General features: G+C 43.5%; 1 protein-coding gene across 1 annotated transcript in view; it reads left to right on the plus strand.

Moving 5' to 3' along the window:
• The window catches only part of ITPK1 (inositol-tetrakisphosphate 1-kinase), a gene marked incomplete at its 5' end in the record, with an annotated part of 145,931 nt that overhangs the window by 64,319 nt on the left and 54,632 nt on the right, over positions 1–26,980 (plus strand). The window contains 2 exons of the mRNA XM_084270503.1: positions 9,145–9,270; positions 21,334–21,451. Coding sequence (XP_084126629.1) covers positions 9,145–9,270; positions 21,334–21,451 — 244 coding nt within the window. The remainder of the gene's footprint in view (positions 1–9,144; positions 9,271–21,333; positions 21,452–26,980) is intronic.

Raw genomic sequence — 26,980 nt, forward strand, 5'->3', positions numbered from 1 at the left:
ATCAGCCCAAGTGTGGCCTTCTCCATATTTACATGCAGCCTTACTCATTTTTAGTTCCCCTTTAGGCTGACTCAGTCTTCTAAAGCTTTTTGTGTTTCTCCCTTGTGGTATTCCTGTGTATTTCTCCCTCCTGCTCTGTCCTGTGCAGCTGCACAAACACTACTAGATGCACCGTGTCTGTGAGCAGCGCTGCGAGAATGCGCGTGGATGGAGGAGGACCTTTCGTGAAGAGAAACAGGTTTCAATTGTGTTTGATTTCCAGAAGGGATCCTAATTAATTTAGGCAGGAGGTGATTAAAGAGCATGGAAACTTTCTGCCCTGACAGGTATTGCTCTCTCCCCAAGTATTTAAACTCCCTAGCACACAGTAAAGACCATAAACATTTAGCGAAGCGATGAGCAGACTGGATTAAGTGTACTTTTGGTGCTACCTGTGTTTGCTCACAGCTCAGCATCACCCACATTCTCTTGCCAAAGGGAAGTGCACCTAGAAATGTGTCTCTTCTGTGCCTTTGTGCTCACCAGCTAGAAGCTTTGTTGAAGGGAGGATTGCAGCAGGGACATTGACCATCTCTTGGGAAGTGCAGCCGTGCCCACAGGAGCATGTTTGGCCGGTGCTGCTGAATTACCCTTAAGCTGTGCCCGAGCTGTGTGGTGCGTGCTCAGTTGCTTGGCCCTTAGGATAAAGGGTGGTAGCCAGGATTTTTGGGAGGGTGTTTCTTATATATCAACTTTTCTACTTATCCAGTCCCACGACCAAAGGGAGGGGGGTTATGCAGTGCATGTTTATGTGGTTCCAGGAGGAACATTCAGAAGAACACGTTCCCATCATCTTCACTTGCTGTGTATCTGGTAGTTATTTTAAAAACTGCTCGCAAATCTGGGTATTTTGAATGTTCATGTGATGTTATAATTAAGCTCTGGAAGCTCCTGAGAAGTGAAGTACACCCTTTTCACCACCTTCCCTTTGCTTACCCAGGCTTTACTGCTGAAGTGCTCCAGCATTTCTGCATTCTGGATTATCTGGATTGGATCCATCTCCATGGATGGCTTCTCCATTCTGCTTGTCCATAAATGCCTGCTCTTCCACAGAATGGATTGAGCTGTCAGTTCAATAACTGGGCTAGAGCTGACCCAGTTCTCTCAAAGAAACATTAAAAATCTTCCTCATAAAGGCTTTCTAGTCTTTCTGGATCCAACCTGCCATTCCAAAGCTTTAAGTTCAAGAAATGAGACAGAAATATTGAGAACCACTTTGCGATTTTTCTCATACTTTCCACTACTGGCTTTACCTATGTAGCCTTTAAATCTAATGTATGTGAACACTATCTTTTTGATGGTTACAGAAGACAAAGCAAGGCAGTCTCACTGCTCATTTTTGTGGGTTCTTGTTTTTCTGTAACTTGCTTTCCTTTGGAGCACTAATCCTCCCATGTCACACATTTTCTGTTCAACTTTTCTCCTCTGCTAATCTCTGGATTTGTTCTGCTGCCCTTCCTAATCCAGGGAGCGTTGGTGACCTCAGGAGACACCCTTGGCAGGAGGCTTTTTTAGATTCGAGTAATATTGATTATTCCTCCTGGAGTGTTGGGAAAATCAGCAATTGCCTTTCAGTCCATCCCTGAGCAGCACTGAACTGCACAACCACTTGCTCACAGCAAAACCTGCTCACAGCAGCCCAGCACTAATAGGACGTGAGCTCTCACTTTAATGTCGTGCTGAGAAACAGCCATTCCTGCAAGTTCTGGGAAGAACTTTTCTGCAGCTGCTGGAGTATTGTACAGGGGAGGAGGAGAGGACTTAAGCAATGTCAAGTTTCAGGGGTTTATTTGCACTGGGATGTAAGATAAAACAATATAGTAACAAAGTTCTAGCCCTGAATGAAAAAAATCACTACTCCAAAGAAAACCATTGCTGTGAAGAGTTTTAGCTGCAGCTCAAAGATGGGTTTTCTTGTTTTGCTTTTATAATGGAGGGGGAAACCTTGCTGCTCACAGGAGGGTGATGCTCAGGGGAAGTTCACGCGCCAGGGTCAGAGGAGGGAGGACAGGAGGGCAGTGGGAGAGGTTTGAGTAACTGAGAGGCAGTGACTTGTCCCAGCACTGTGCTGCATGCTGAGTAGGAGTCACGACTCACTGTCTGTCACTGTTACCGCACAGGCGACAGCAGTGCTGGCTCCCTGTTCCCTTCTGTGGGAGGGTGCTGAGGACGCTGTGGGGAGGTGATGCTCACCAAGGACCTGAGGGCTTGTGGGACTGCAGGGCAAGCCTCCAGTGTGCAAAGACTAGTTATTTTACATACTGATTGGGCCAGTGATCTGTAAATGGTGTATGTTACATGTGTAGTGTAAAAAAAAAAGCTGTGAGATTCCTTTTACCTCATTTTATCTAGAACACAGCTAGAAGTGAGAACTTCCCAGACACTTTGGAGATCATACCTAGCTTCCAGGGGAGTGGCAGCATGTCACTCCTGAAAATGTGCAAAGTGCTCACACACACTCTCTGGCAGCTTGTGCCAAGCAGAACACAAAGTAATCTGCTCTGGCACTGGCACAAGGAAACGTGAAGAAACCATCTGTGAAACCCAGAACCTTCTCCTCTGGTGCTAAAGTTTCAGTATGTGAGAAAATGGGAACTCCTCTAGGCTTCATAGCTTATGCTGTGCTGCTCCTCACTTTCAGTCATATCTTGCTGCTTGGGATGTCACTGGCACCTGAGATTTTGAGCGACATGTCCCATCCTGAGACAGATTTCCCTTCTCCTTTGGTGATTTCCTTAAAGTTAAGGTGGCAGAAGATGACCTGTAGAGTGAGCATCTCACACTGGCAGAAAGCTAACTTCTTCAGGCAGTCTTTAATTTCCTTGATCTGAGAAGACTAGCAAAAAGGTGGGGTATTTTCAAGCTACGTTTCCTTCCTGCTTGGGAGAGGGTTCCCCTCCAACGTGGTGGCTGTTACTAGAGCTGTGATGCTCTGTCCTCCTGTCAGCATGAGGGCAGAGCTGGGGGGAGCTCTCTGCACCGCAGCGGATTTCCTTTCTCAGATTGCCGCTTTAACAGGATGTGCAAGTTAATTTGGTGCTGGGGAAGGGGGGTGCAGAGACAGCCAATAAGGCCTCTCAGTGAACTTTTTTCTCTTCCTTTGCAGCTGTTGATGGTTGGGTCCATGTTTGTCCTTGGCAGTGGGACAGAGCTGGTGTTTCTGTCGCCCAGAGTGGTTCATGTTCTCCCTCTGTATCTCCCCCTGTATCAGGAAAACAGTTGAGAGAATTTTCTTACTTGGCCAGAGAGATGAGGAGGAGCTTATTAAATAGCTAAATGTTCTAATACTTGTTTAGTTTGGATCAACTAGCATTTCAGAAGCTATGCAGAGCCTGTATATCAGTGCAAAATACCTAGGTTTCATCTACCTGAAAACTCAGCGTTTTCTCATGATGTGTTGATGTGTGCTTGTCACCTTCACTGACACACAGGCTTCAGCACCATCACTCATGTCTGTGCAAACACAAAACTGACTGGACCACAGGGTTTGTGGGAGCATCATCTTGGGGGAGAGAGGGGACTGGACTGCTCTTGTGGAATTTAGTTTGGGAAAGGAGGACATGCTGGTCTTGTTGGTCCTGTGATTTACCAGAAGAGCCAGCAGACTCCTGCACCAGCCTGATCAGTCGCTGTTGCTCTGTGTGAATAGGTCTCACATGTATGGATGGACATGCACAACCATTTTCCTGATTTCTGCCCCACTTCCTTTCAAATGCAAGCACCTTCTCTCCTGTGATTAGACCACCCTGTGTATTCTGGTTTTTTACCACAAGTTGAAAGGTTGAACCGGGCACTATTGATATTTGCTGCTTCTCTTCCCTCTCCAGAGTGCTTAAGATATTTTTAGAGGCTTTCATCTCTGAGCTTTTTGGAGAAAGAACAGTGTCCACCAATACATCAGCTGTCAGGGTTCAGCTTCTGGAAGACCTGGCTTTCCATCCCAAAGCTTGTGGCTTTTTTCATCCTGACTTTCTCAGCGCTGATGTGCAGCAAACACTTGGACCAGAGTTAGAGGAAGAGGGGGAGAATTTCAAAAGCTTTGTTTTACAAGCCTTTTGATACAAATGCATGCAGTGAACATACAGGGTGGAAAATAGTGCCAGGAGAGGAGAAATGATGACAAATAACCTGAAGGTCTTATGTGTAGGGGAGTTTAAAAAGCTAAATTAAGATTGCTGTAACCCCCACGTGTTTTGGGGTCAGTGCAGCCTTAGCTGAGTGTCTGAATACCAGGCTGCAATAGGCTTGTGTAGAAAATGCCACGTACAGCCTCAGGAGCTGGGGAGCAGAGCAGTCTAGTCTGGCTGGTGCTGTATGTCGGTTCGCAGAGAGGAAGATGTTTAAATTACCACAACGGGACTTTTGGGCTGTGACTGTGAAAGCAGCAGAGCACTGGCAGGTCTCCACTGGAAAATTGGATTCTGTCATTTTTGTGGCATTTTATTAAGCTTTCTAGCTCTTGAGATAGTAACATCTGATGATTTGGTTGTACCTGCCTAGGGAAAAGGCTCTGAACAAACCTGTCATCTCTGATGATTTTCTCCTTATCTTCGTTCACCTCCTTGGGGTGAAAGTTTCATGAGCTTTTCCCAGCTGCAGCAAGAGAGGCTGCTGTGGAGGGACATGCACTCCTGCTGCTCCAAAGCAGCACATCACAAACTGAAGTACAGCAAGAACTTAGTGCAGCATCCTGGTGAGTGGACTTTGTTAGCCAGTTGGAGACTGGGAACAATAAACAATAGATTCATGAGTTCTTTTCTTTTTTCCTTTCTTTTTTTTTCAAAAATTGAAACTATTTTAAGAGTAAAGTGAGGATAAACAGCAATGGAGAGACGTACTGTAAATTCCTCTGGGATATAGCAGTGGACAGATCTGTCTTAAGAGAACAGAACAGGTGGATATTAAGGTTTTATTTCATGTGAATGATAATCCAAAAACTATTTCTGAAGAAGAGCTTTTAAAAAAAAAACACAAATCCTGCTCAGCCAGATTCTGAAATACAGTTGATTATAGCATGGACTGGAAACACTGAATAAAACAAAAAATGCAAAACTATTTTTAATCACTTAGATAAATTATATTTCTGTTTGCTAAATCCAACATTTGCAGTTGTTTACTGGGTTTTTTTGTAGGGTTTTTTTTTCCTGAGTGAACAGATCCAGTTTTTGTTTTGGTTTGGGGTTTTTTGGGGGATTGGTTGTTGGGTTGTTTTTTTTTTTGCTTGGCCATAGTTTTATTTTTAAACACAGCTTCCAGAAATGCATGTGTGTGGGGTTGCAGTTGGGACCAGCGGAGAGCCGTGGCACCCTGCCAGGCACTCACCCTGTCCCTGCAATAGAGATGGATTGCCAGTGCTCTGGAGAAAAACAACCCCAAAACTTTAAACAAATTATGCTTAATGGAAATAAACTTTTTTTTTTGCCTTCCTGTGTAATGATTTGGATAATGTGCTGGCTGTGTGTTTCTGAAGAACAGAGGAAGGGAAGAGGAGGGCAGAGATGGAGCTCTGTGTGCCTGTAACTTGCCTTCCAGTGGGTGCTCTGGGAAGTTTGGGGACACACACAGACATTTCTAAGCTTGGAGCATTTTTTTAATTCCCAGCCAGTCCTCCTGCTAGGAAGTGAGCAGGTTAGCTCCAGCCAGCTATGATAAGAGCATTTATCTAGCAGTTGTTTTCTGCCATATATGGATCTGTCAGACCTGGCAAGGCACATGCCTTGGATCTGGCATTTTCTGTGCACGGCTCTGATGTCGTCTTCCATGTCATTCACCTGAGTCTGGCTGGGTTTTGGGGCTAAATGAAAATGCCATGAAACAAATACCTCTTGTTTTGTTTTGCTTTGCTTTTTTTAATACAAAAAAGGGCAAGCAGAGTAGGCTGTAGCCTGCTTCAGAGGAGAAAAGGCACCGTGGCCATATCTCTGTGGTTTTTCAAGCTGGTGCTGATAAATCTTTTTTTTCTCCCTGCTGTTGCTATGGTGTTAGTCCTGTGCAAAAACAAACCTTTGGGTGATCATGTCAAATGCAAAGATCGTTTGGAGAGAAAGATGCTGAAAGAGAAGGGAAGTAGGAGGGCTCAAATTCCAGCTGATGACAAACAATGAATCAGTGTTTGTCTCTGCAGAGGGCTATCGGAAATTTTGCACTCTACTTTCGCTTACTTCTGCTCGGCTCTGATACTCCACTTGAAAAGACTTCTTTCCCCCCCCATATCTTCCTCTCTTTTTCCCCCCTCCTTTTTCTTCTACTTTTACTTTCTCTTTTTTTTTGTGTGTCTTAGTATATAAAAGGAAGGGGAATCTCTTCCAAATTCCACACAACCCAGGAATATTTGCTTTCAGCAGCGTGGCCCAGAACACAGAGAACTTATTCTTGCAAAGGGTTTGATCCTACAATCCACAAAATACTGAACCAAATTGTGAAGGTTTGTGTGGTTGAAATGTACCTGCTGTCCTTGCTGAGCCAGTTGAAGTGGTTGTTGAACTTCTTACCGGAGGAGCTGTTACTTCTAGCATTGCTTTCTTGGTGAAGGGGAAGCAGACCACTGTTACAGTGCCCTTTTTAAGACTTTCCACTGTGCAGAGTAGGTGCATTTTGCTTTCACTCTCAAAATACGCCAGTTTCTTTTAGCTGGCATAACTGTTGTGAAAAACTTATCTTGCCCAGATGTCTTATGCTTCTGGAAAACACTCTGCTGAAAATGCCTGGATATGCCTGGAAGGCTTATTTCTATTCTTGGGTCAAGGCTGAAAGGGAGAACTGTTTTCTTGTTTTCTGAACGTTTCTGTGCAGAGTGAGCTGCAACTGCAAGGAGGAATGTAGAGGGGCAGCCAGTCTCAACCACTTGCTTGCTTCTTAACTGTTTTTCAAACTGGAAGTCCTGAAAATGGATTAATTCACATTTTTGTACCTTGGCAACTGGGAACTTTCTGACCTAGTTAAACAGATGCTTTGTTTTGCTGTTTCCTTCCAGATGTGATAGCCAGATGAAAAAAACCTCAGGAAGAGCAGTGTGATCATCTGCAGTTTGTTTTAAGGATATTAACTGACTTTTCTGGAACTCGGTTGCAGAAGTAGATCATCTCCTTCCATGTTCTTAGCCAAACTGCAGTTCACTTCGTTTTGCCTTGATTTTACACACTTACACATGCTCGTAGCCTTTGTGCTGCACCACTTGTGGGAGTAAAAACGTAAGTGCCAGGACAGCCAGGCCTTCTGTGGACTGCCTCACCCAGCCACAGCTTCCAGTCACCAAGCATTCACACCAAGGCTGTCTTGCTTGTCTTCCATTGCATAACTGTGTGACACTGCCTCTGTCAGCCTTCTCAGAAGGGAGGTGCACAATGTGCTTTCCTGTTCTATTAGAATCTACAGAAGTACTTCAAAGATAGTGCTAGAGCCTCTAACTGTTGGTTGGAACGTGTAGTGGGCAAGCAAAGGTGGTCTCTGTTGGGAGGAGTTGGCAGTGTTGCAGTTTGCTTTTGTGCTACAGGTAACTTCAGTTACTCTGCTCAAGCAAACCCAGCCCAGAATAAGGGTGCTTGCACAAGAAAAGCAATTCAGCCCCATGGACCAGATTAGCAACAGACAAATTATTCTACAGCTGCTAGATCTCTGCTTTTGTAGTTTTATTGGTGCTTGAGCTCCAGCCATCCCCTCTTACCATTACCTGCCTCAAGGCACTTCTTAATTCAAAGCAGGGCCATTTCTGCAGGGTGGGATGTTTTATTAGTGCCAAGCTCAGGCTCATGAGACAGTGAAGATGAGGCTTCTATCAAAACAGAACCAGCAGCCTCTTCTGCTCAGCCCTCCTCTCCCTCCTGCGCCCCCCACTCCCTTCTCTGCTGGAGTTGAGTAAAAGGGATAGCAGCAATGGAAAGGAATGTGCATGGAACTGTAAAATGGGATGCTAACTTTACTTTATTGAGCACACATCTGTCTTTCATTTCAAAGATGTTCCTGGTTTGAAGTTTACAAGGTTGAGTTGCCACTGATGCAGTCAGTAGGTCTCACGACTGGTTGTAAGGCAGTGCATGGTACTGTGGCAGCTTTTGTGCTTTGGGCAGCTGAAACACAAGCCAGTTCTGGAACTTGTGTTGTACATATGTGCAGATCAGTAGCTTCATGGGATCATGAAGCCTGGGAGGGAACTTAGGGGTCCATAATACATCAAAATCAGATTCAGTGTTAAACTTAGACTAAGTTGCTTAGGTCTTTGTACAGTCAGGTCTTGAAAACCTTGAAGGATGAAGATCCTATAGCCTCTGTGGGACTCCGTGCTGCTATAAGACTGTCCTTGTGGTGGAGTTTTTTCCTCATTCAGTTTGAACCTCCATAGTTTTATGTCCTGATAAATCTGATGCTTCACAGTGATACTGGCCAGTTCTCTTAGTACACTTACATTCATCCCATCAGGTCCAGTAGCCTTCTTTGCATTAAGATTTCCTCAAAAGATCCCTAATTCAATCCTTTTCCACTACGTATGCTTCCTCTGCTCCTTGAACACTCCATACTGGGGACCAAACCCTGTAATGCATTGCCACCACTTCTATGCCATCCCATGCTGTTTGGAGCAGAGTTTCTGCACACCCCACCCCAAATCCAGCTAACTGCCCAAGTCTGTGAGTGGGAGTGCTCTGGGACTTGCACTTCTCTTTACCAGGTATATAGCTGTCCCTGCAGCAGTTGAATTTGCAAAGATCCTGAGTCACCTGCATTACTGTCCTGGGTGCTGTTTTGTGCAATCTCAAAGGCACAAAATGCACAGGCCAGGCTGGTTTTTAATAGGGTGATAATCTTTGTTGGTTCATTCCATCCACGTGTATGTGCCAGTACTGGGAAAGCACTGGAAGGTGTTTGGATGAAGGGTTCTTGCCAATGACTTCACTGCTTTTTCATGGAATTAAATCTACGCTGCTGAGAAATAAATGTCTGAGTAAAGTTTTCTGACATTTAGTGAAACTGGGGATTAGGGTAACATACCAAAATGAAGGCAGGATGTGAAGTAAATGTGTTCTGTGTGGCAGCAACATCTTGGGTGGTGGCAGGGACAGGAACCTCAGATCCTCCATATATTAATAAAAGATTTCTCTCTGGTTTCTTCAGCTGGATCTTACCAAACCCATTGAAGATCAGGGCCCTTTGGATGTGATCATACATAAACTGACAGATGTCATCCTTGAAGCAGACCAGAATGACAGCCAGTCGCTGGAGTTGGTTCACAGGTTCCAGGTAAGTGTTTTCTTCACAGTCCTTCTGCATTTCAGGCAGGAGGATGGTCTTGCTGCAGCAGATTCCATCCGTTTCCTGTGCAGCTGGTAAGGTTTGATGAAAAGACCTCCTTGGCACACTGCTGCCCTGCTACTGACAGCCCAGCAAAACCAGTGTTGTCAGAATAAAATGGGCTTGCACCATTGGATGTGTTTTATGTGGGACTGGTAAGGTTAGTAAGACCTGGTTTCCCACCAAATGTCCTAATGTCATTCCAAGAGCACGAGTGCTGTTCACAAAGAGGAACAGGTGTTTGCAGAGTCCTTTGCATGCCTCCCTTCACAACAGAAACCACTAAATTAATTTGGCCCAGTTCTGTCTAGTCTTCCCACCCTGGAATGCTAATTTCTGTAACATCAAGGTTACTGTCAGTAATTCTGTCCTCTAGTGCTGAGAATACCCTTCCAGTTTTGTGGGTTTGGGTTTTTTTCCTTTCTTTTTCCCTCCCCTCAAGTTTACCTTGAAGGTCAGAAATATTCAGGGCATAGTGGTACAGAGAACTGTTTTCCCAAAGATCCTGTCAGTAGGAATGAAAATTATAATCCAACACCTTTATAATTTTAAAGCATGTTGCTTCTGGTGAATATCTTTGCTCAAAGGCATAATCTTCTCTTTCCAAAGAAAAGCAAAATTGTAAAATATATTTTCAGAATGTTGTGGAATTCACTTATGTCAGGTGCAAAACCAACTCAAATTCTGCAATTTTGACAACTTCCCTTTAAGAGGAGGGATGTTGTCTTTGCTCTGCTTAATGTTCCACAACTAGTAATGCAGAAAATATTTTACTTAATGGAGTCAAGTCATTCTTTGATCTAGCTACTAAGCTTTTCTGCTTCCTCCCACCTGTGATTACTCACAGGAGACAAAAAGGTTTGACTTGTGGGTCTGGCCCTCTGGCACCAGTTCTCTGAATAGTAGATGACTGTTCCTCACTAAATAGTGCAGGCATCCACTCCCCACAGCACTGCAAGCTTGTAAGTGCCCAAAGAAGCACAGGGAGAAATGGATTTCAGGGGCTTTCTCTCTCTCAGTCTTTCCCTGTTTCGGCTGTTAACTAGTTTGTCTTCACAATATACCCATCCTATCGATGGGAAAAGCTCATGACCAGAGAAGCAAAAGGGTGCATATGTTTAGTTTCTCACAGCTAGTTAACACTCCTGAGATTTGTCATTCCTTTTAGGTTATTGCATGCATTCCTGGAGGCCAGGCTTCCTGGGACACAGAGAGAGCAGCTCTGTGTGATACTGTGGCAGCCCCCTTCTCCCCTGGAGAACATGCTCGTAGAGAGCTCATGCAAGCAGTTGTAGAACAACTGTTGTTTGTAGCAGTGCAATTAATATCTAAAACACCTTTCTTTTACTCCTGAACAAGAACTCTTCATTGGAAATGAAATGTTTTTAATAAGGACTCCATCTAGTCAATTTATTTAACAGCCTACGGTCACAAGCTGATACTTTTGCAAGTGCCAAAGTGAGGTCTGGAGGAAGCAGTAGTGAGTACAAAGGATGCATTTTCCTAAAGCTGCATTTAATGGTCAAGGTGAAGTTTAGTATGAAACAGGGTAGAGAACTTTGCAGATAGAGCCTTAGCTTTGGCTGAGGACTTCGTGGGCTGTTCTCGTGTCTGTGTGGCTGCTGCTGCACTGCTGGAAGGCTGGTAGAGGTAAGGTCTTAATCCCTTACCCTAATAGATTCCTTAAAGTAATCAAAGTGTGATAACTTCACGTTATTCTGTGTACCTTTGTTACCATTAAACATCCTAATTGGTTATTTTTGAATTGAAGCTTTGTTTTTAATGATATTTAAGTTAGAAAATGTCAGTGAAAGTCCGATTTTTATCTAATGAAACTCATTAGATTCTGAGAGTGGTGAGAGAGAAGTATGATATATGGATATACTATCCATACATAATTATGGATAAATATCCATTTATTCTTTACCTCACGGACTTGTTCTTTGTATCTTCTTATTCTTCTGATAGCTTGGAAAGGATTAATATCACCTGAATAGAGATGCATGGCCCAAAACAACAGAAACATCCCCTTATGATAAAAATGAAACCCTAATCAAAACTGCAACTACAAACCAAAAACCCAATTCTCCCTCTTCCAAATTTTCTCCTAAAATTCTCAAATTCAACAGAGCTATGTAAGTTAAAACATATCCCTGATCTCAGAGGATTTATTTTCTTTCATGCATTAATAATCAATTACAGAGACTTTTTTTTCTAATCACAGAATGTTTGAAGTGAAATTACGGGTTTAAACTTTTAGCAATTATAAATAGTTTGCATATAACAGTTAATACAGCATAAAAATAAAAAATACTTATAGGGATAGGGTTTCCATTTTCTTACCTGTATTTATATAATGCAGCTTAGATTTTTTTCAGAAAGTAGGATGTAATTCAGTTTCAGCACAGAATTGCCTACTGCAGAGATCTCAGATTTCCACTTGTTTCTTTCCAAGTGTACATAGTGGCAGGGGTGGGAACAGCAGACTGAGGCAAAAGCTTTGGTACATTTCTGTCAGGCTTACTGAATCGGTTTGCTGTCACCATGCATGACAGCATCAGTTTTACAACCTGGAGCTTTTGGTCATGCTATTTATTCTTCTTAGTTCTACTAGTTCCTCACATGGTGCTGTTGCTTCACCCTACGGGCTAAATCCAACCTGCATGCTTAGGGCTGTTCTCACAGCCCTCAAGAGCTGACCACAGTTAGAGGAGAGCTCTCCTGCAGTGTGTTAGGCTGAAAGCCTGGATTTGGGGTGGAAGCTGGAGGACTCTTGGGTTTAAGGGTAAATGTCAATGGCTGTTTTCTCTCAGACTTCTTGATCCCTCAGCCAAAAGGAGACTGGGGGAGCTGGGCATGTGGAAAGGAGTCTGTTGACTATTATGAAGTCACCAGCCAAACTAACGAGAAGAGCAGGTATTTTCCCAGGAGGCTTATGCACTCTGTTCTGCAGTTCATGCTCCCAGTGGAAATTTCTAGAGATTCTGATACAGAAAAGGCTACAGACCCCCAGTTTACAGGGACATTCTTACTGGGCAATATTATAACCTTTGTTAGTGCTTGCAAATCTTGCTTGAGCTGCCTTATTCATAGAATCATAGAGGTTGGAAGGGACTTTGAGAGATCATTGGGTCCAACCCCCCTGCCAAAGCAGCTCCCCAGCTCATGTTGCACAGATAGGTGTCCAGACAGGGCTGGAATATCTCTACAGAAGGAGACTCCACACCTCCCTGGGCAACCTGTCTCAGGGCTCCCTCACCCTCACTAGGTAAAAGTTCTTCTGCATGTTGGTGTGGAACTTCTTGCAGCCATTGCCCCTTGTCCTGTCCCCACAGAGCACTGAAAAGGGGCTGGCCATTTCCCCCTTGCATCCCATACTGAAGATATTGATAAACATTAATAAGGTCCCCCCTTAGTCTTCTTTTCTCAAGGCTGAACAGCCCCAGCTCACTCAGCCTTTCCCGATAGGGAAGATGCTCCAGGCCTTTCATCATCTTCGTAGGCCTTCTCTGGACTCTCTCCAGGAGATCCCTGTCCCTTTTATCCCAGGGAGCCCAGAACTGGACACAACACTCCAGGTGGGGCCTGACCAGGGCAGAGCAGAGGGGGATGATCACCTCCTTCAAGCTGCTGGCCACACTCCTCCTGATGCACCCCTGATTCAGAGCAGCTGAGAAACAGCTGAATTCAAGTCCCATGTCGAGTGGTACGTGGCGCTGGGACCACTCTGGCTGTACGCCTGTCGGCAGCTCCCACCCACCTCTTAGCACACGCGCCTCCTTGTTGTTCCTCTGCGGCTCAGCTGCCACAGGTTGTGCCCATGATCACAGTTCGGAGGCACCGCGCTGCACTGCTGCTCCACTGCAGCCGCTGGTTCCCAGGATGTGACTGTCCATGTCCTACAGTGAATTTACTAAACATTCCCCCATTTCACAGGCTGGATAACTCTTGGGTTAAAACCGTGGAGCAACTTGTTGCAATCAGTTTTAAATCATAGCTTTAATAAAAGCTAAACAACCATACTCGTATTGCCCTAAATTCTGCTTTGTTTGAGTATAGCCTGGTGTGCAAGTTCAGCAACCCAGCCTTGCCTCTCCTCTCCATCCCATTAGAAATAATAAATCAAGAGTATCACCATGTTGAAGGTGATGCCCTGTTAAAGGAAGCTGCATGATAGCATCCCTGTGCTGTGTTGTTTGTTAGGGCTGTACTGCTGCTCTTGCTATATTTGTCCATCTTGGAAATCGCAGAGCTTTCTTTTTAGTGGCCTCTGGAGCAAACTGGTACAAAACCTTCCCTTAAGATTTAGGGCAAACAGATCTTACTGATCTCTGTGTTTCCTGACCCATCTCTTCTCTCCCATACTGCCAACTTCATCTGTGTTAACGTCAGCAGCCCTGTCTCATGTGCCTGAGTGTTTTGTTGGCAGCCTGGGCTTAATCCACACAACACGCACAGTAAGGGGTGAGTTACCCATCGGATGAAGTGTATCTGGGGATTATGCTTCTTGTGACACGCTGACTAATGGGGAGAGGCAAGAATGGTTGTTAATTGTGGGAGTGGTGGAGAGTACTGGCAGAGGTATTGGATACAGCACATCCAATTCTTTCTGTAGGGTTTGCATAGTGATAAATGGATTTAAATACCTGTGCAGCACAAGAGCATTCGGTTCCATTCGGTGTTTTTGCAGACCTGTCTGCTGCCTTCTAAGAATAACAGAGTACAAAAGGAAACAAGTTGGGCTGGAACAGGTGTGGGTTACAGTAGTGTGAAACAGCAATAATACAGTAACTAGGTAATAGGGCTGAAATCCAGTCTTCTGTTACCATCACTGCTATTTTACTGCTGTAAAGCACATAAACACCTTTGTGTGCCCCGCCTTGCCACCACCTTTCAGAAACCGGTCTCTTTCTTAAAAACAGACTTCATAATTTTCCCATAAATAGCAGTGTCCAAGAAAGAGTAGTGCTGTGGTTCTTGTGAGGCTAATTTGCAGGCCAGTGGGAAGTTGAAACTTCCTGAAATGATTTTGATAATGCTGAAAGTGTGGAGTGTGTGTCAAGCATTGTAGGAAGCGAAGGTTTCGTTCACACCCCTGGGGCATATGCTGCATGTAATTCCTCATTCTAATTGTTGGTCAGTCTATTAATCTATAAGCAAGCGTATCACAAGAAGACCCCCTCTCTACAGTAATTGATGCTCCATATATACATGTTTTTCCAGAGCTCAAGTAGTAGAGACAGATGGAAGTGTGGATAAGTTTCTGAGCAAGTCAGATGGAGAAGAAATAGTTCCCTGTCTCCTGACATGATTGCTACATACAGTTGAACTTCTTCAACTAACAGTACAAACTGCTTAAAAAGGAAGTAGTAGGTGAAAAGCACCCTGTGGATATGAAGCATTGTCTTATACCAGTGTCTCCTGTGCAAAGGACAGTGGTGAATTCTGCTCATACTTTGAGGACTCCTCCCCATTTTCATCTTCGTTTCATGTACCTGTTGATGTTTAGTCTTTTTTCAACACTCTGCCTAGTTCCAGTTTAACATTGCTGTGTTCACAAGGGCAAGCTTTGCCCAGGCATACTCCAAAAAGGCTGTTGCAGAGCTATGCTAAGAAACTTGCTTAATTCTTCTTCCAAAACATTTGGATCCAGCTGGCTGGTGCCTTCAAGGCCTTCGTTTTTAGGAGTATTAAATTTAACCACAAAGGAAAATAATGAGGAGGCCAAGAATGTTAGAGGAGAACTTGATGTTTATTCTTCTCTCCTTGCATTAGTTCTTGGTTGTACAGTAAGTTCTGTGTTATCTATCTGCTCTTTTTTGAGGATGTTGTCTTCCTGCAAAGATATAATGCCTAAAGAATGAGAAGGGGATCCTGGAATGTGGGTTCAGTCACATGCTCTTTCACAGTTTCATTATGTGATCCAGACTGTCCCATCTTCATCCCTGTTTTTGTTTTTCAAGCTGTAAATTAAAGGAAAGGTTATTAACTCCCTTTTGTCAGAAGCCCTTTAAGTCACTTCAGAATGGCTGTCATAAAGACTTGGGGGGTTGTTTGTTTCTGTGTGGAGCTCTGGTATAAATTTGTAGTAGCTGTGATGGCATCTGATTTATGGACCAAGTCACACTGATGTCTGATGAGCTGTCTTACAGCGAGTGTTCTTCAGTATAGCCCAGTCCACTTGCCCACAATCTTGTAGTTGAACTAGAATGCAGAGTGCACGTACCTCTGCTGTGGGTATGGAATTATAATCTCTCGGTATCTTCAACATTTATTCCTTAGAAAAAGGTCCTCTCCCAGTGCCCTCTAAACTGGGAGAGGAATTTTTAGAGGGCAGAAATGATATGTGGGAAGACACACATTTCATTTGGCCTTTTATTTGCTGGTGCTCCAGTTCCTGTCATCTTGTTAACAATGAGAACTGAACTACCCCAGTGCTGCCTTGTAGACAAAGTTTATGACTTTGAAAAGTGAGAATGTTTTGGCTCGTGTAAGATACTGACTGAGAAACCTTTGCTATGCTCTGATGAGAACAAAATACTTTCTGAGCAGCTGCCTGCCATAGCTGTACAGGGACTTCATTTATGGGAGCCTGTAGTCTGTTCCATTCAAAATAATGGCTCAAGTGATGGAAAATCAATAGGACTATTAATTTGTCATTCAGAGCTTTTCCCAAACAGGTTCTCTTCACATTAGCCTTCTTAAAAAGATTGATCAGGAGTAAGCTTTATGCCTAGACTTTTGCTATGAGGTTGATGGAAATTTAAAGTGTTTTTCCCTGTGCCACACCAACTGTTGACTTTCCCACTCCGAAGTTGTCCAGGAAGTGTTCTTCTGTTCTTCATTCAGAAGCTTCCTTAGAAGGGTTTGGGTCCAGAAGGAAGGAAAGTTAGATATTTTGGAAAGGAAGGAATTAGGGAATTGCTCTTGCTTGGAAGGGGAGAAGTAGATGGTTCTTGCTGTACTGCTTGCTTTCAGAAGTCTCAGCTGTGATAAGGTGGGTACATGCTCCTGGAGATTATGTCAGTGGATTTTTAATACACCCTTTTTTGTTTTAAAGATACAAACCTATTCTGTTCATGTGGTTTTTTTCTGAAAATTCTTACAACATATTAATTTCTTTTCATGTGCTTTGCTGAGAAAAGGCAAATGAAAAACCAGAGGAAACTATCAAATCTTAGTCATCTTTTTCTTATCAGAGGGACAGGGTGGGGCACAAAGTTGAAATGGTCTGTTTGCACTTGAAATCACAGACCAACACTAGTGTTTTTCCCATTTGAAAAATAATTCTGGTTTACATTTGTTGTAAGGGCCTCATAATCAGGTAAAGTTAACTAAAAATTTGTCATTCAAGTACTAACTGGCAGGACAGCATCCTGTGGGTAGGTGTTTGCAAGATGAAGCAGTGGTGGATTTTGAAGGCAAAGCAGGGAAGCAGAGTACTCAGTTGCTTTGAGATGTGCAGTGTATAGAAAAGTAACAGAAAAGATCTGTTCCCATTCCCCTTGCTACCCCTCTCATCCCTCCTGATCAATGCAGGAATCTCTTCTGGATTTAGAGACAGTTTTGAGATGACTGTTCAAGACCCAACTTACCTACACCTTTTCCTTTTGGAAGGAGGTGTCTGTGAAAAGAAACTGTGACAGCCCAAGACAGCAAAAAGGAACTTTTAAGACCGAATCTGATGCAAATTCTTTAGACAAGCTTGTGTCTGTCTTTACCTCTGTTTTCCCCTTGGAAAATGTCAGTCTGTTGTTGCAAGAACTCCTCTTCATGTTACTGTACATGGGAAAACACAAGTCCAAACACTGTTTCACTTGCTAACGAACTTCTGTTTAACACTAAACAAAGGATGATGGAAGTTTTATTACTTAGTAATAAGATCAAGTCAATGAGTCAGTGAGACTCTTATCTAATGACCTAATATTTGCAGTAGATACTGAATCAACTTTCTGTTAAAATAGATTTTTTTAAAAATCAGTAGCTACCTTTTTGGGTAAAATGGCAAACAACTGTATTCTCATCTAAACACAGGCTTGTCAAGAAAGGTTTTTTTTTAAAATCTCTGGGTTATATCCAGAAGTATTTAAAGGGATTATAAAATACTTGGTCTTTCTTTGATTTCAACTTTCGTTGCTCGCCTCCTGCCAGTAACAGGGCTGGTACAGAGGATGACTGAATGCCAAACCTGGAGTACAAACAAAGGAGGATCTGCTAAAAGTCCTTGTTTCTTCTTGTTTGCTTTTATTATGTCAAAGATTAGAAAGAGGAAAACATAGACGTTGTCTGGGTCAAGCTGAGCTGCAGGCCAAGGACAGAGCCCAGAGCCTTTTCAAAATATTGCTGGGAAGCCTAAATATCCTCCAGATTGATGCCTGGATAGTTGGAGTCTGCTGCTGAATACCTACTATTCTTTGGTAAATCCACCAAAGGAGAGTACAGAGTTGCTTTGTGGGAATGATAACATTCAAAGTTGAAAGGTTTTGCTGTACTGACAGCTATCTCTTGGCTTTGGTGTTTCTCTACTTCTGCAGCTCCTCCATTTTCAAGTTCATATCTGTAGTAGCTCATCTGTTACTAAAATAACTTAGACACAAACCTTTCATCCTCATCCAGATGTGTCTTTCTGGTAGTGCAGCCATTCTGTGCCATGGGAAGAGTGCTGCTATGCAGGCTACATCAAGGGGTTTCCAGTCTGTCATGTGATCTTCACGGTTATATTCAGTAAAACATGATGTCTGAGTGTGCAGCAGTTGTTAGTAAAGAATCATTGTTTGTGAGAGGTTTCACATGAGCTGCCATAATTGTTCCTGTGAAGCTAACAAAGCTGAGTTCTCTTATTGTAATTTTCTGGGTTTTGAAGGTTTGGCTTCTTTAATTCTTTATTTATTTGAAGTAGTTCAGAGTGCTCCAGAGGGGAGGCTGTTCCTGGATTCAGAGATCTGTAGCCCACCCCCAGATTAGCTCTAGGAGACACTTCAGGTCCCAGTCCTTTCCTTTGCTCGGATGGTGCAGTTTCTTTACTGCCCAGCTGACAGAGTTTTGCCATTCCTGTTCCCTCTGGCTGTCCGAGCATCTATGCCTGTAAATGGAGAAGAGAGGAAGACTAGTACTTGAAATAGGTTTGGTGCTGAGAATTTTCCTTGTTTTGTAAGGAAACCTCATGTTCAGCCTCCTCTCTGTGTTTATGCGTGTGTGAAGGGCTGTCACGTTACACTCTCTGCACTTCCTGATATGAGAGTATTCATTAATGGCTCCTGGAAAACAGCCCCCACCTCCTTCATCTTCATCAGTTATGTTATGTTTGCCTTACAGAGCTTTTTGGAGGGCCCTTAAGGCAACAGGGTGAGAAATCAGTCATTGGAAAATCAGCTAAGATGCTCACTTCTGTTGACGCTTCCTGGTGTAGAATGGCCTTGGGACCACGGCTTCATAGTTGTTAAACTTTGTTATGCTGTGTCAAGCTTGGATGATCTTTTAATATGGTTTAGAGCGATTATCATTATAAATAAAACACTGTAAAGTTCCTTACAGAAAGTATAAAAAAGCAGGACTCCCTCTGGAAACAGGGTGAGCCAGAATAACAAGTGGAACACACCTAACCCAGGGAGGTGAGGATAGGATAGTCCTCAGTGCTGAGCATTGGGAGGATTTGGGAGTATGTACAGCAAGCTAGGAGAGGGAAAAAAACATTCCCTTCTTTGAGGGGAGTGTAAGGAATGGAGGCCAGAGACAGGACACGTGTATGTCCGAGGGGATTGCTATGTACAGTCAGGGCTGGGCCAGGATGGAAATAGGGGGAGCTTGAATTCAAGGTGGAATCAGAGACTGGTCAGGTCAGAGGAGTGGTTACCACAGTGTGAAAGGACTGTGCATGCACCAGAAACACCACAGGGTGTTTGCTGTCAGATCTCTGCACTGAGGTGATGTTTCAGAGCTGTGGCTTGTTCAGTCTGGTTACTGTGTGTGCCTGCCCACCACCCACCAGGGTATTGTCTGGCTGTAACGTGCTCACTAAGGTACAGGCTGGTACCTCCCTGTCTTAGGATGAGGCACAGAGCATCTACAAGAGCTGTCTTGTTGTGCTTTAGATATGATGTACTTGAGTACAGCTTCATGATCAGCAAGTTCAAGCTAATGCCTTAATCACTGGATCATCCCAGCTCCACAAGGTGTCTTTCAGCTGCTGCATAGAAGGGCATCTATGCACAGACACATACAGGTGCTGGAGATGCATCAGGCAACAAGCTGTTCTATCACTTCAAAACAATAAAAATCTGTACTTGCAAGCTGACTACTCTGCTTGAGACACTGCAAGTACCAGGGGCAGAAGACTCATGAAAACTCTTCTTCATATGTTCTGGGTATTAATGGCTTGAAGTGATCCCAGCTTCTGCTCCAGTGAGCCGAAGAGGCTTTTCATCCAGACTACACTGCACGGGTGGGCCAGCCACTGGGTCTGACAGTCTTGGTGGCTGACTCTGCAGAAGACTCTGTCCATTACTTTTCCCATCTGGCAGCAGGGTTTGAATGTCGTTTTAGGGAATTCATTCCGTGTTTGCAGGGCTGGTTAAGTATGTCAGACACCAATAGTGCCACTGAAGGGTGCCTCATGCCCCTGAAGGAAAGCTGCCTGTGTGCAGTGGGTGATGCAGTGGGTTCATTAAACCCCAATGCTGGATCTCCTTAAGCCTCAAAAGAATAATCCCCTTTTAGCAAGCTGTAAGTTCAGAGTATGTAGTCAGCAGATAGCGACAGTTTGCCAGTGCTAGGAGGAGTGGGGGAGGAAGTCTGCTTCCCCAGTCAGTCTCTGGGGCAAAATCATTTGCTAGGAACAGATGATGCCATTCTTTTGTCTCCAGCTCAGAATCTAGCAAAGGGCATCTCCTGAGGCCACCTGATCATGCAGAAGGAAGTTTTGTTGGGTTTGCAAGGGCAATACCTGGCAGCTGTGTCTGTGTTGGTGGCCAGGATACAGTAGTGCAGTCATGACCTCAAGGGACTGGGGAACTATATCCTTCAGAGTTTGTTTTGTTCTATGAAGTAATCAACTTAAAGAAGTAGGACTTCACAGAAGTCCATTACTTACAGGAGCATTTACTGTGCGTTTGCATGAATGGATTTAAAGAAATGAGTGAAAACACAACGATGCCTCTGAGAAGTTGGGTAAAACAAAGGCAGATGCTAACTTGGAAATGTTTCTGTGATTTTGGATAGAGTAGGATGGATGCTTGTTTGTCCTGCTGACTTTATGGGGCCAGGTTGGGGCAGTGATGAAGGAACTCAGCTTCTGTTCTAAGAAAGAAAAGGAAGTTTTGTTGGGTTTGCAAGAGCAATACCTGGCAGCTCTGGCATTAACTTCGCTTTATTCTTGTAGTCAGGAGACAAGAGTATGAACTTAGAAAAGAAGCCGGAAAGATGCTTTCAAAACTCAGTGAGGACATGGTGAAGCAGCAATCTCCTCAGCTCTGCCAAATAAAATTCCAACCCTTATCGTCCAGCCCTTCACACTGCCTTCAGCCCAGCTAGAAGACAGCAATAATAATAACATTAAAAAAGCCCAGATGTAGTTCTGAGCTTAGTGCAGATGTTCACGTGCAGTAATTCAATGCAAGGCTGACCCCAAGATAGCAGTGTGTCATCTTTCTTCTCCTAATTGCTTTTCTCAGCCCAGCTCACAGCTGTTGGTGTGGCACTTTGCCACTGGCTCCCTTTTGAGTCGATGTGGTTGCAGTGCAGGTTTCACCGCTGATGGTGAGTCCACAGGAGAAATCTGCCATCCTAAAACAGTCAGCTGATAGATTTTTGTTTGTTTCAAATGTCAGTGTCTAGACTCTGCAATGATTTCCTCTGTTGCTCGTGCCCATGTGCCTCTCCTTGAAGAGAAGCTGGACACTGAAGTTTTTAAAGTTGTCTGTTCTCTTCCCATCTCATTATTTTTCCACACTTTTCAGCCAACCTGATGTGGTTTGTTTGGGGTTGTTTTAAATGTATTTCTTTCTTTTTTTGCAGGAGTATATTGATGCTCATCCAGAAACCATTATCCTGGACCCTCTTCCAGCTATTCGTACGCTTCTGGACCGATCCAAGTCTTATGAGCTAATTCGTCAAATAGAGGCATACATGCAAGGTAGGCTCTCCCTGAAGGTTTTTATTGTGACTTACTGTGACTACAGAAGGAAGCAACTGGCTCCTGGAGGCTGGATGTGAGGTTTCAAGTAGTGATTTTGGGCCCCTTGCATTCAGTCTCTCCATGGGAGCACAAACACTGAAGTATTCCTGTGTCACAGGATTGCCCTCTGGAACCCCATCCTCTTCTTTTTCCACATACACAAAGGAGATTTGCATCTAGCTAAAAATATGATGTGGATTTATGATGAGCATATTTACTAGAGTGAGTACTCCCAGAAGTCCTTTTGTGCATGCTGGTAGATTGAAATGCCCATACAGACTTAGCAGTTTGTTGTAAGAATCCTGAGGTCTGAATCTGGGAACAGAAGAAGAAAAATTGGTTTTGGAAAGGACTGAAGGAAATTAAATTATAAATAAGGCTAAGATCTTTGAGAAGCACTGGAAACCTATTGCATAAGTTAATTACTGGCAGGAATACAAATGAAGTTCTAGAGTTGGCTAATTACCTGACATAGAGTGTTGCCTTAACTGACATTATTTGAATTCTATTCCCATGTTTAGAAATCATACCTTTTCAACCTGAGTAATTCCAGTATTGTATTTTAATCATTGTAACTGTCTGGTTAAGTTAGTCTTTCATTCCCTTTCTACTTCTGTTGCTGTCGTATTCTTGAAACATTTATTGACTTTTGAGGTTAAATCTAGAACAGCTCTTGTAGTAACTTGGGAGGAATTGCCTTGTTGAACTATGTTCTAATGGGGCATTATTAGAATAACTGTTGTGATTGTGCCATCATTATCTTGAAGGGCAGATAGGAAGCACATCAATTCATATTTTATAATTGTGGATTTAACAAGTGGCCTGCCTGGCCCCACCAGCAGTGTCTTTATGTGAAAATAAGACTCCTAATTCACAGCACTCTCCTTTGTCTTTTGGATTGTCTTTAAGAGACAATGTTCAATTAGTTTAAATGGATTTTGGTTTGGAGTAGTTATTGATATTTGTGAGTAGGAGAGAAGTGCTGAGGGAAACCTGTGCTCTGAAGAAGTGGTTGAGATTTTTTTTTCTAGTGGTGGAGAGATTTGGTAGGATTTGTTTTCTTAAATTGCTGTCAGTATTATTATTGTTATCTCTACGAGAACAATATGTTCAGGAGAGCATCCAGGTTTTGTAAGTCGTTTGTCTTGTGCGTATTTTGGCCTCCTCTGGTCAAATTGATGAGAAAAAGGAATAAATGCTTAAGGAGGAAAATGAAAAAAAAAACCAAAAAACCTGCCACTTTAAATAGAATCTGTTTATAAAGTTGAGGAATGAGGTAAGGAGAAACTTCAAGGGTTCTCACTGGCCTCTGCAGTATTAGGTGACTATATTTCCACTGTCCCTGTGTGTTTCCCCCATCTAATCTTATTTCTGTCTCATCATCAGAAATATCATGACAGAGACCTTGAACCAACTCTGTATTTAGCAGAGGAAATCTCAGGAGAGCTGAGTAATTGGCTAACTACTTCTTCTGGCCTAAGTAGATCAGCCTCTGCGTTCCCACACGTCATGATCGGCAGTGAGAAAAAAGTCAGGTCCCTCCAGACAGCGGTGTGGGCTTTTCCCCTTCTTGTTTTCACTTGCTAAACTGTGGTTTCTGCTTTGCCACTGTCATGTCATGTCCCAAGGCCATGAGCACTTAGAGAACTCAAACAAGAAGTAGTACATTCGTGCATGGCAGGAGGTCGCAGCAGCCACATCGGTTTTGTTCTGGAAGTTGCTGTGAGGAAAAGAATATCCTGCTCATTGCTGGACCTGCAGAGGGTGGTTTGTCACAGGATGCATAATGGGTGGGATGGGTTAAGTTCAGTGGAAGGGATTATCTCTTCCAAAGCAATGCCATAAACTCTGGGGGGTTGAGTATGCATGTCAGGAGGAATCTTCTGCTGTTCAGAATCTTTCAGAAGAAGGTTCAGTGTTTGTTTACAGGTGAGTTTTGGATTCTGGTGATCATGACCACTACATGAGTTATGTTTTAAAACAACGATAAATGAAATATAGTCTTTATTTCTGATCTTCAGTTTACACTTCATTTCAACCCTGTAGACCTCACAAGAACTGTGTAACTAAGATGTGTACCAGTTGGGTTAAAGGGAAGATGACCACATGCTCTGCTGACTTCGTTTCGTGTGGTGCTGAGTCTTCCTTGCCCATGCTGCCCGCACCTTTGAAAATGACAGGTGTTGCTGAGGTCACTCTATTCTGCAGCAGTAGTGCCCCATGTTCTATAAAGAGCCTGATATTAAATGCAGCTGTCTTTTCAGGTGTCCAATTTAATGCCTTGCCTCTCCTTTGGGCAGTGAATTCTCCATGCTTCCTGATAGAGAGAATCCTTATTTGAAGCGTCTAAATCTGGACATCTGGACATTGTTAGGCTTTCTGAAAGTCCTGTTGCATGCTTTTTATTGAGCTAAGTGTCTGAGCAGCAAGTAGTTCCAACCAGCCTCACAAGAAGGGATTGGAAAGACACTTCTTGTCTGTGCTCCCATAGTTTGTGGCCACTAAAGGAACTAAGGAGGAGGAGAACTAGTTATTAGACAAGAGTTGTACATATAATCTGAAGGGAAAGCTCGGGGTTGAATGTGGACTTTCCATGGCCTGGCCTGGCACTTTAACCACTCAGTTCTTGTGGTTACTGCAAGGTTCACAGATCTGCAGAGTCACTGAGGTTGGAAGAGTCTTCTTGAGATCACATAGTCCAAGTCACTGCTCAAAGCAAGATCCTCTAGAGCATGTTTTCCAGGTCCATGTCCAGCTGGGTTTTGTGTATCTGCATAGATGGAGACTGCACGACCTCTCTGGGCACCCTGCTCCAGGATTCATTGTGAACCTGGTGTGCTAGTATGCAACTAGCAGTTGCTGAGGTGACTTGCAAAGTCTGATTTTCTTCACAGAATCACAAGGTTGGAAAAGACCTTTGAAGATCAAGTCCAACCATTCCCATCCTAAGCTAAACCATATCCCTAAGTACCTCATCAACCCTCTTTTTGAACACATCCAGGGCAGGTGACTCAGCCCCTCCCTGGGCAGCCTGTGCCAGGCCCTGACAACTCTTTCAGTAAAAATTTTTTTTCTGATATCCAATCTAAGCCTGCCCTGGGGCAGCTTCATACCATTGCCCCTTGTCCCATCTCCTGTCCCCTGGCTGGAGAGACCATCGCCCACCTCTCTGCATCCTCCTGGCAGGGCAGTGGAGGTGGGGAGAAGGTCTCCCCTCAGCCTCCTCTTCTCCAGGCTCAACACCCCCAGCTCCCTCAGCTGCTCCTCAGAGGATTTGCCCTCCAGCCCCTTCCCCAGCCTGGTTGCCCTTCTCTGCACTTGCTCCAGGACCTCAATGTCCTTCTTGTAGTGAGGGGCCCAGAACTGGACCCAGCACTCGAGGTGCAGCCTCACCAGTGCCCAGTCCAGGGGCACAATCCCCTCCCCAGACCTACTGGCCACACTGTTTTTGATACAAGCCAGGATGCCATTGGCCTTCTTGGCCGCCCGGGCACACTGTTAGTATAGATAGTGATATCTCCCTTCAAAGGAAGTGTGACTTTCCTCAGGGGGAAAAAAAAAAAAGCTTTAAGAGATATTTTAGCATTGATTTTAATGAATTCTTTTTTGGAAGCAGTAGCCTGGCCAGGGCTGTGACTTCCTCTTTTTCCTGCTTGCTGTTATTTTGAGTGCAAGCTCTGAAAGAGCTAGTCATTCTGAAACCTTCGCTCCTGACTCTTTTTAAAAAGATTTGAAAAAATGAAGGTTTCATTCCCAACTCGTGTCCTACATAGCTGGCAAGTCTATCTTGAAATAAATCCCTCAGTAGATTTTTAGTGTAGCAGTTGAGTTCTCTCAGCAGCTGGATTGCGTTGTTTACTTATCCGTGAAGAATTGCTTCTGATATAAAAGTGCTGTAGATCATGTTCTGTAATGTTTGGTGAAAGATTAGGAGCGTTATTTAACAGAAATTTCACTTTTAGCAGGTTATTGTATGGCTGGAGCTCCTTTTTCAAGCTTTAAGCTCATGAAATCAGTGAAATTCTCTTTTGCTGTGTTGAAAAGCTGTGATCCTGCAGCCTCGGAACTGAAGATCTGACTTTTAAAACCATGCTTAAGCCAGTAACAGATAATCACTGTGACTATCCACTAATCTTTTCATGTTAATTTTTTTAATTTTAAGATTAAAAGCTTTTAAAAGTCCCTATGTACTTTACAAGTAATAATTTAAACTGAAGGCATTTAAACCAAAACTGAGGTAGACATACTACTTGGTGCTCTACCAAGTTAGCATTCCCATCTGCTACTCAGCTTCCTTTGCTGTTTCAAGTGATTTACAGGTTTCTTCAATAATGTTTGTACTTCAGATTTTGCAGACCCTGAGGTTCATTTATTTAACCATTTCCACCTGGCTTTTATCCATGATTTTAAAATCTTTTTTTTTTAATTCTTAAATTTAAGTCCAAATATAAAATTCTTGTAACAACAAGGCTTTGCAGGGTTCCCCTCAAAGAGAGAACTCCTGCATGAGCCAAGCTGCTCACACAGCTGCTGAATCTTTCTCCAGTCTTTTTTGAAGTACAGGAACTGTTCCCTTGGGACACTCACCACCTTTTAGCTGTGATATTTTCATCCCAGCATGTAATCGAAATCATTTATGTTTGATTGTTAGCCATTAGATGAGATGCTGTTGCTGCTGTGTGCACTCCTTTCTGATTTCAAGGGATATTACAGACAGATCACAGCATCCTTCCCTTTTCCCTGGATTCTTTTTTTTTATCAGATTCTGTCTATCTTAGAACTACTTGAACAGCTGCATGTATCTCTTGTGAATAGGAGACAGCCTCAGCATGATGTAATGGGTAAGGCATTTGATTTGGGGCTCAGGGTTTCTTGCTTGGTGCTGCACATAACTTACTGTATTGCTTTGGGCACAGTATGTCATACCTGTGTGTCTCCTCTTGACACTCATCTGACTGTCTCTTCCCTTTAGATGCCACACTTTTCTGGGCAGGAACCTCTTTCCCAGACATACATACACACACTCTGATCCAGTGAGTCTCTGATGCCAAGCAGTCTGTGTAGGTACAGCTTTAAGAGAAATTGTAGATCTATTGTTGAGAAGAAAGCTGGGCATTTACAATTCAGTACCAAAGCAGGTAGTCATGTTTTATTTTTTGGAAGTTATGGACCTTGCTGGAGCTGTACATTCTCAGAACTTCTCAAAATCAGGCCACCCAGTTAAAAGTGCCTGAAAATAGCTGTATATACATAGCTCTAGGTATTCACCTTTTGAAACCGTGGCCTCTGCTCTCTGTGGCCTACTTTTCAGAGCAGTTTTGGTCAGAGGGGAAGGAGGAGAATAGTCACACAGGTCAACTTCAAGCACCTCTATTTGTATTTGAAACTCCTTTTAAAATGGAAGGAAGAATCTGGTTTTAATTGAAAGGCTGTATATCACCCACCTGAGGCTCACCAGTTCTTGGATGCAAAAGACTGCCTTGTGGA

Source organism: Gallinula chloropus (genome assembly GCF_964237585.1).
Source record: "Gallinula chloropus genome assembly, chromosome: 14".
NCBI classification, from domain to species: domain Eukaryota; kingdom Metazoa; phylum Chordata; class Aves; order Gruiformes; family Rallidae; genus Gallinula; species Gallinula chloropus.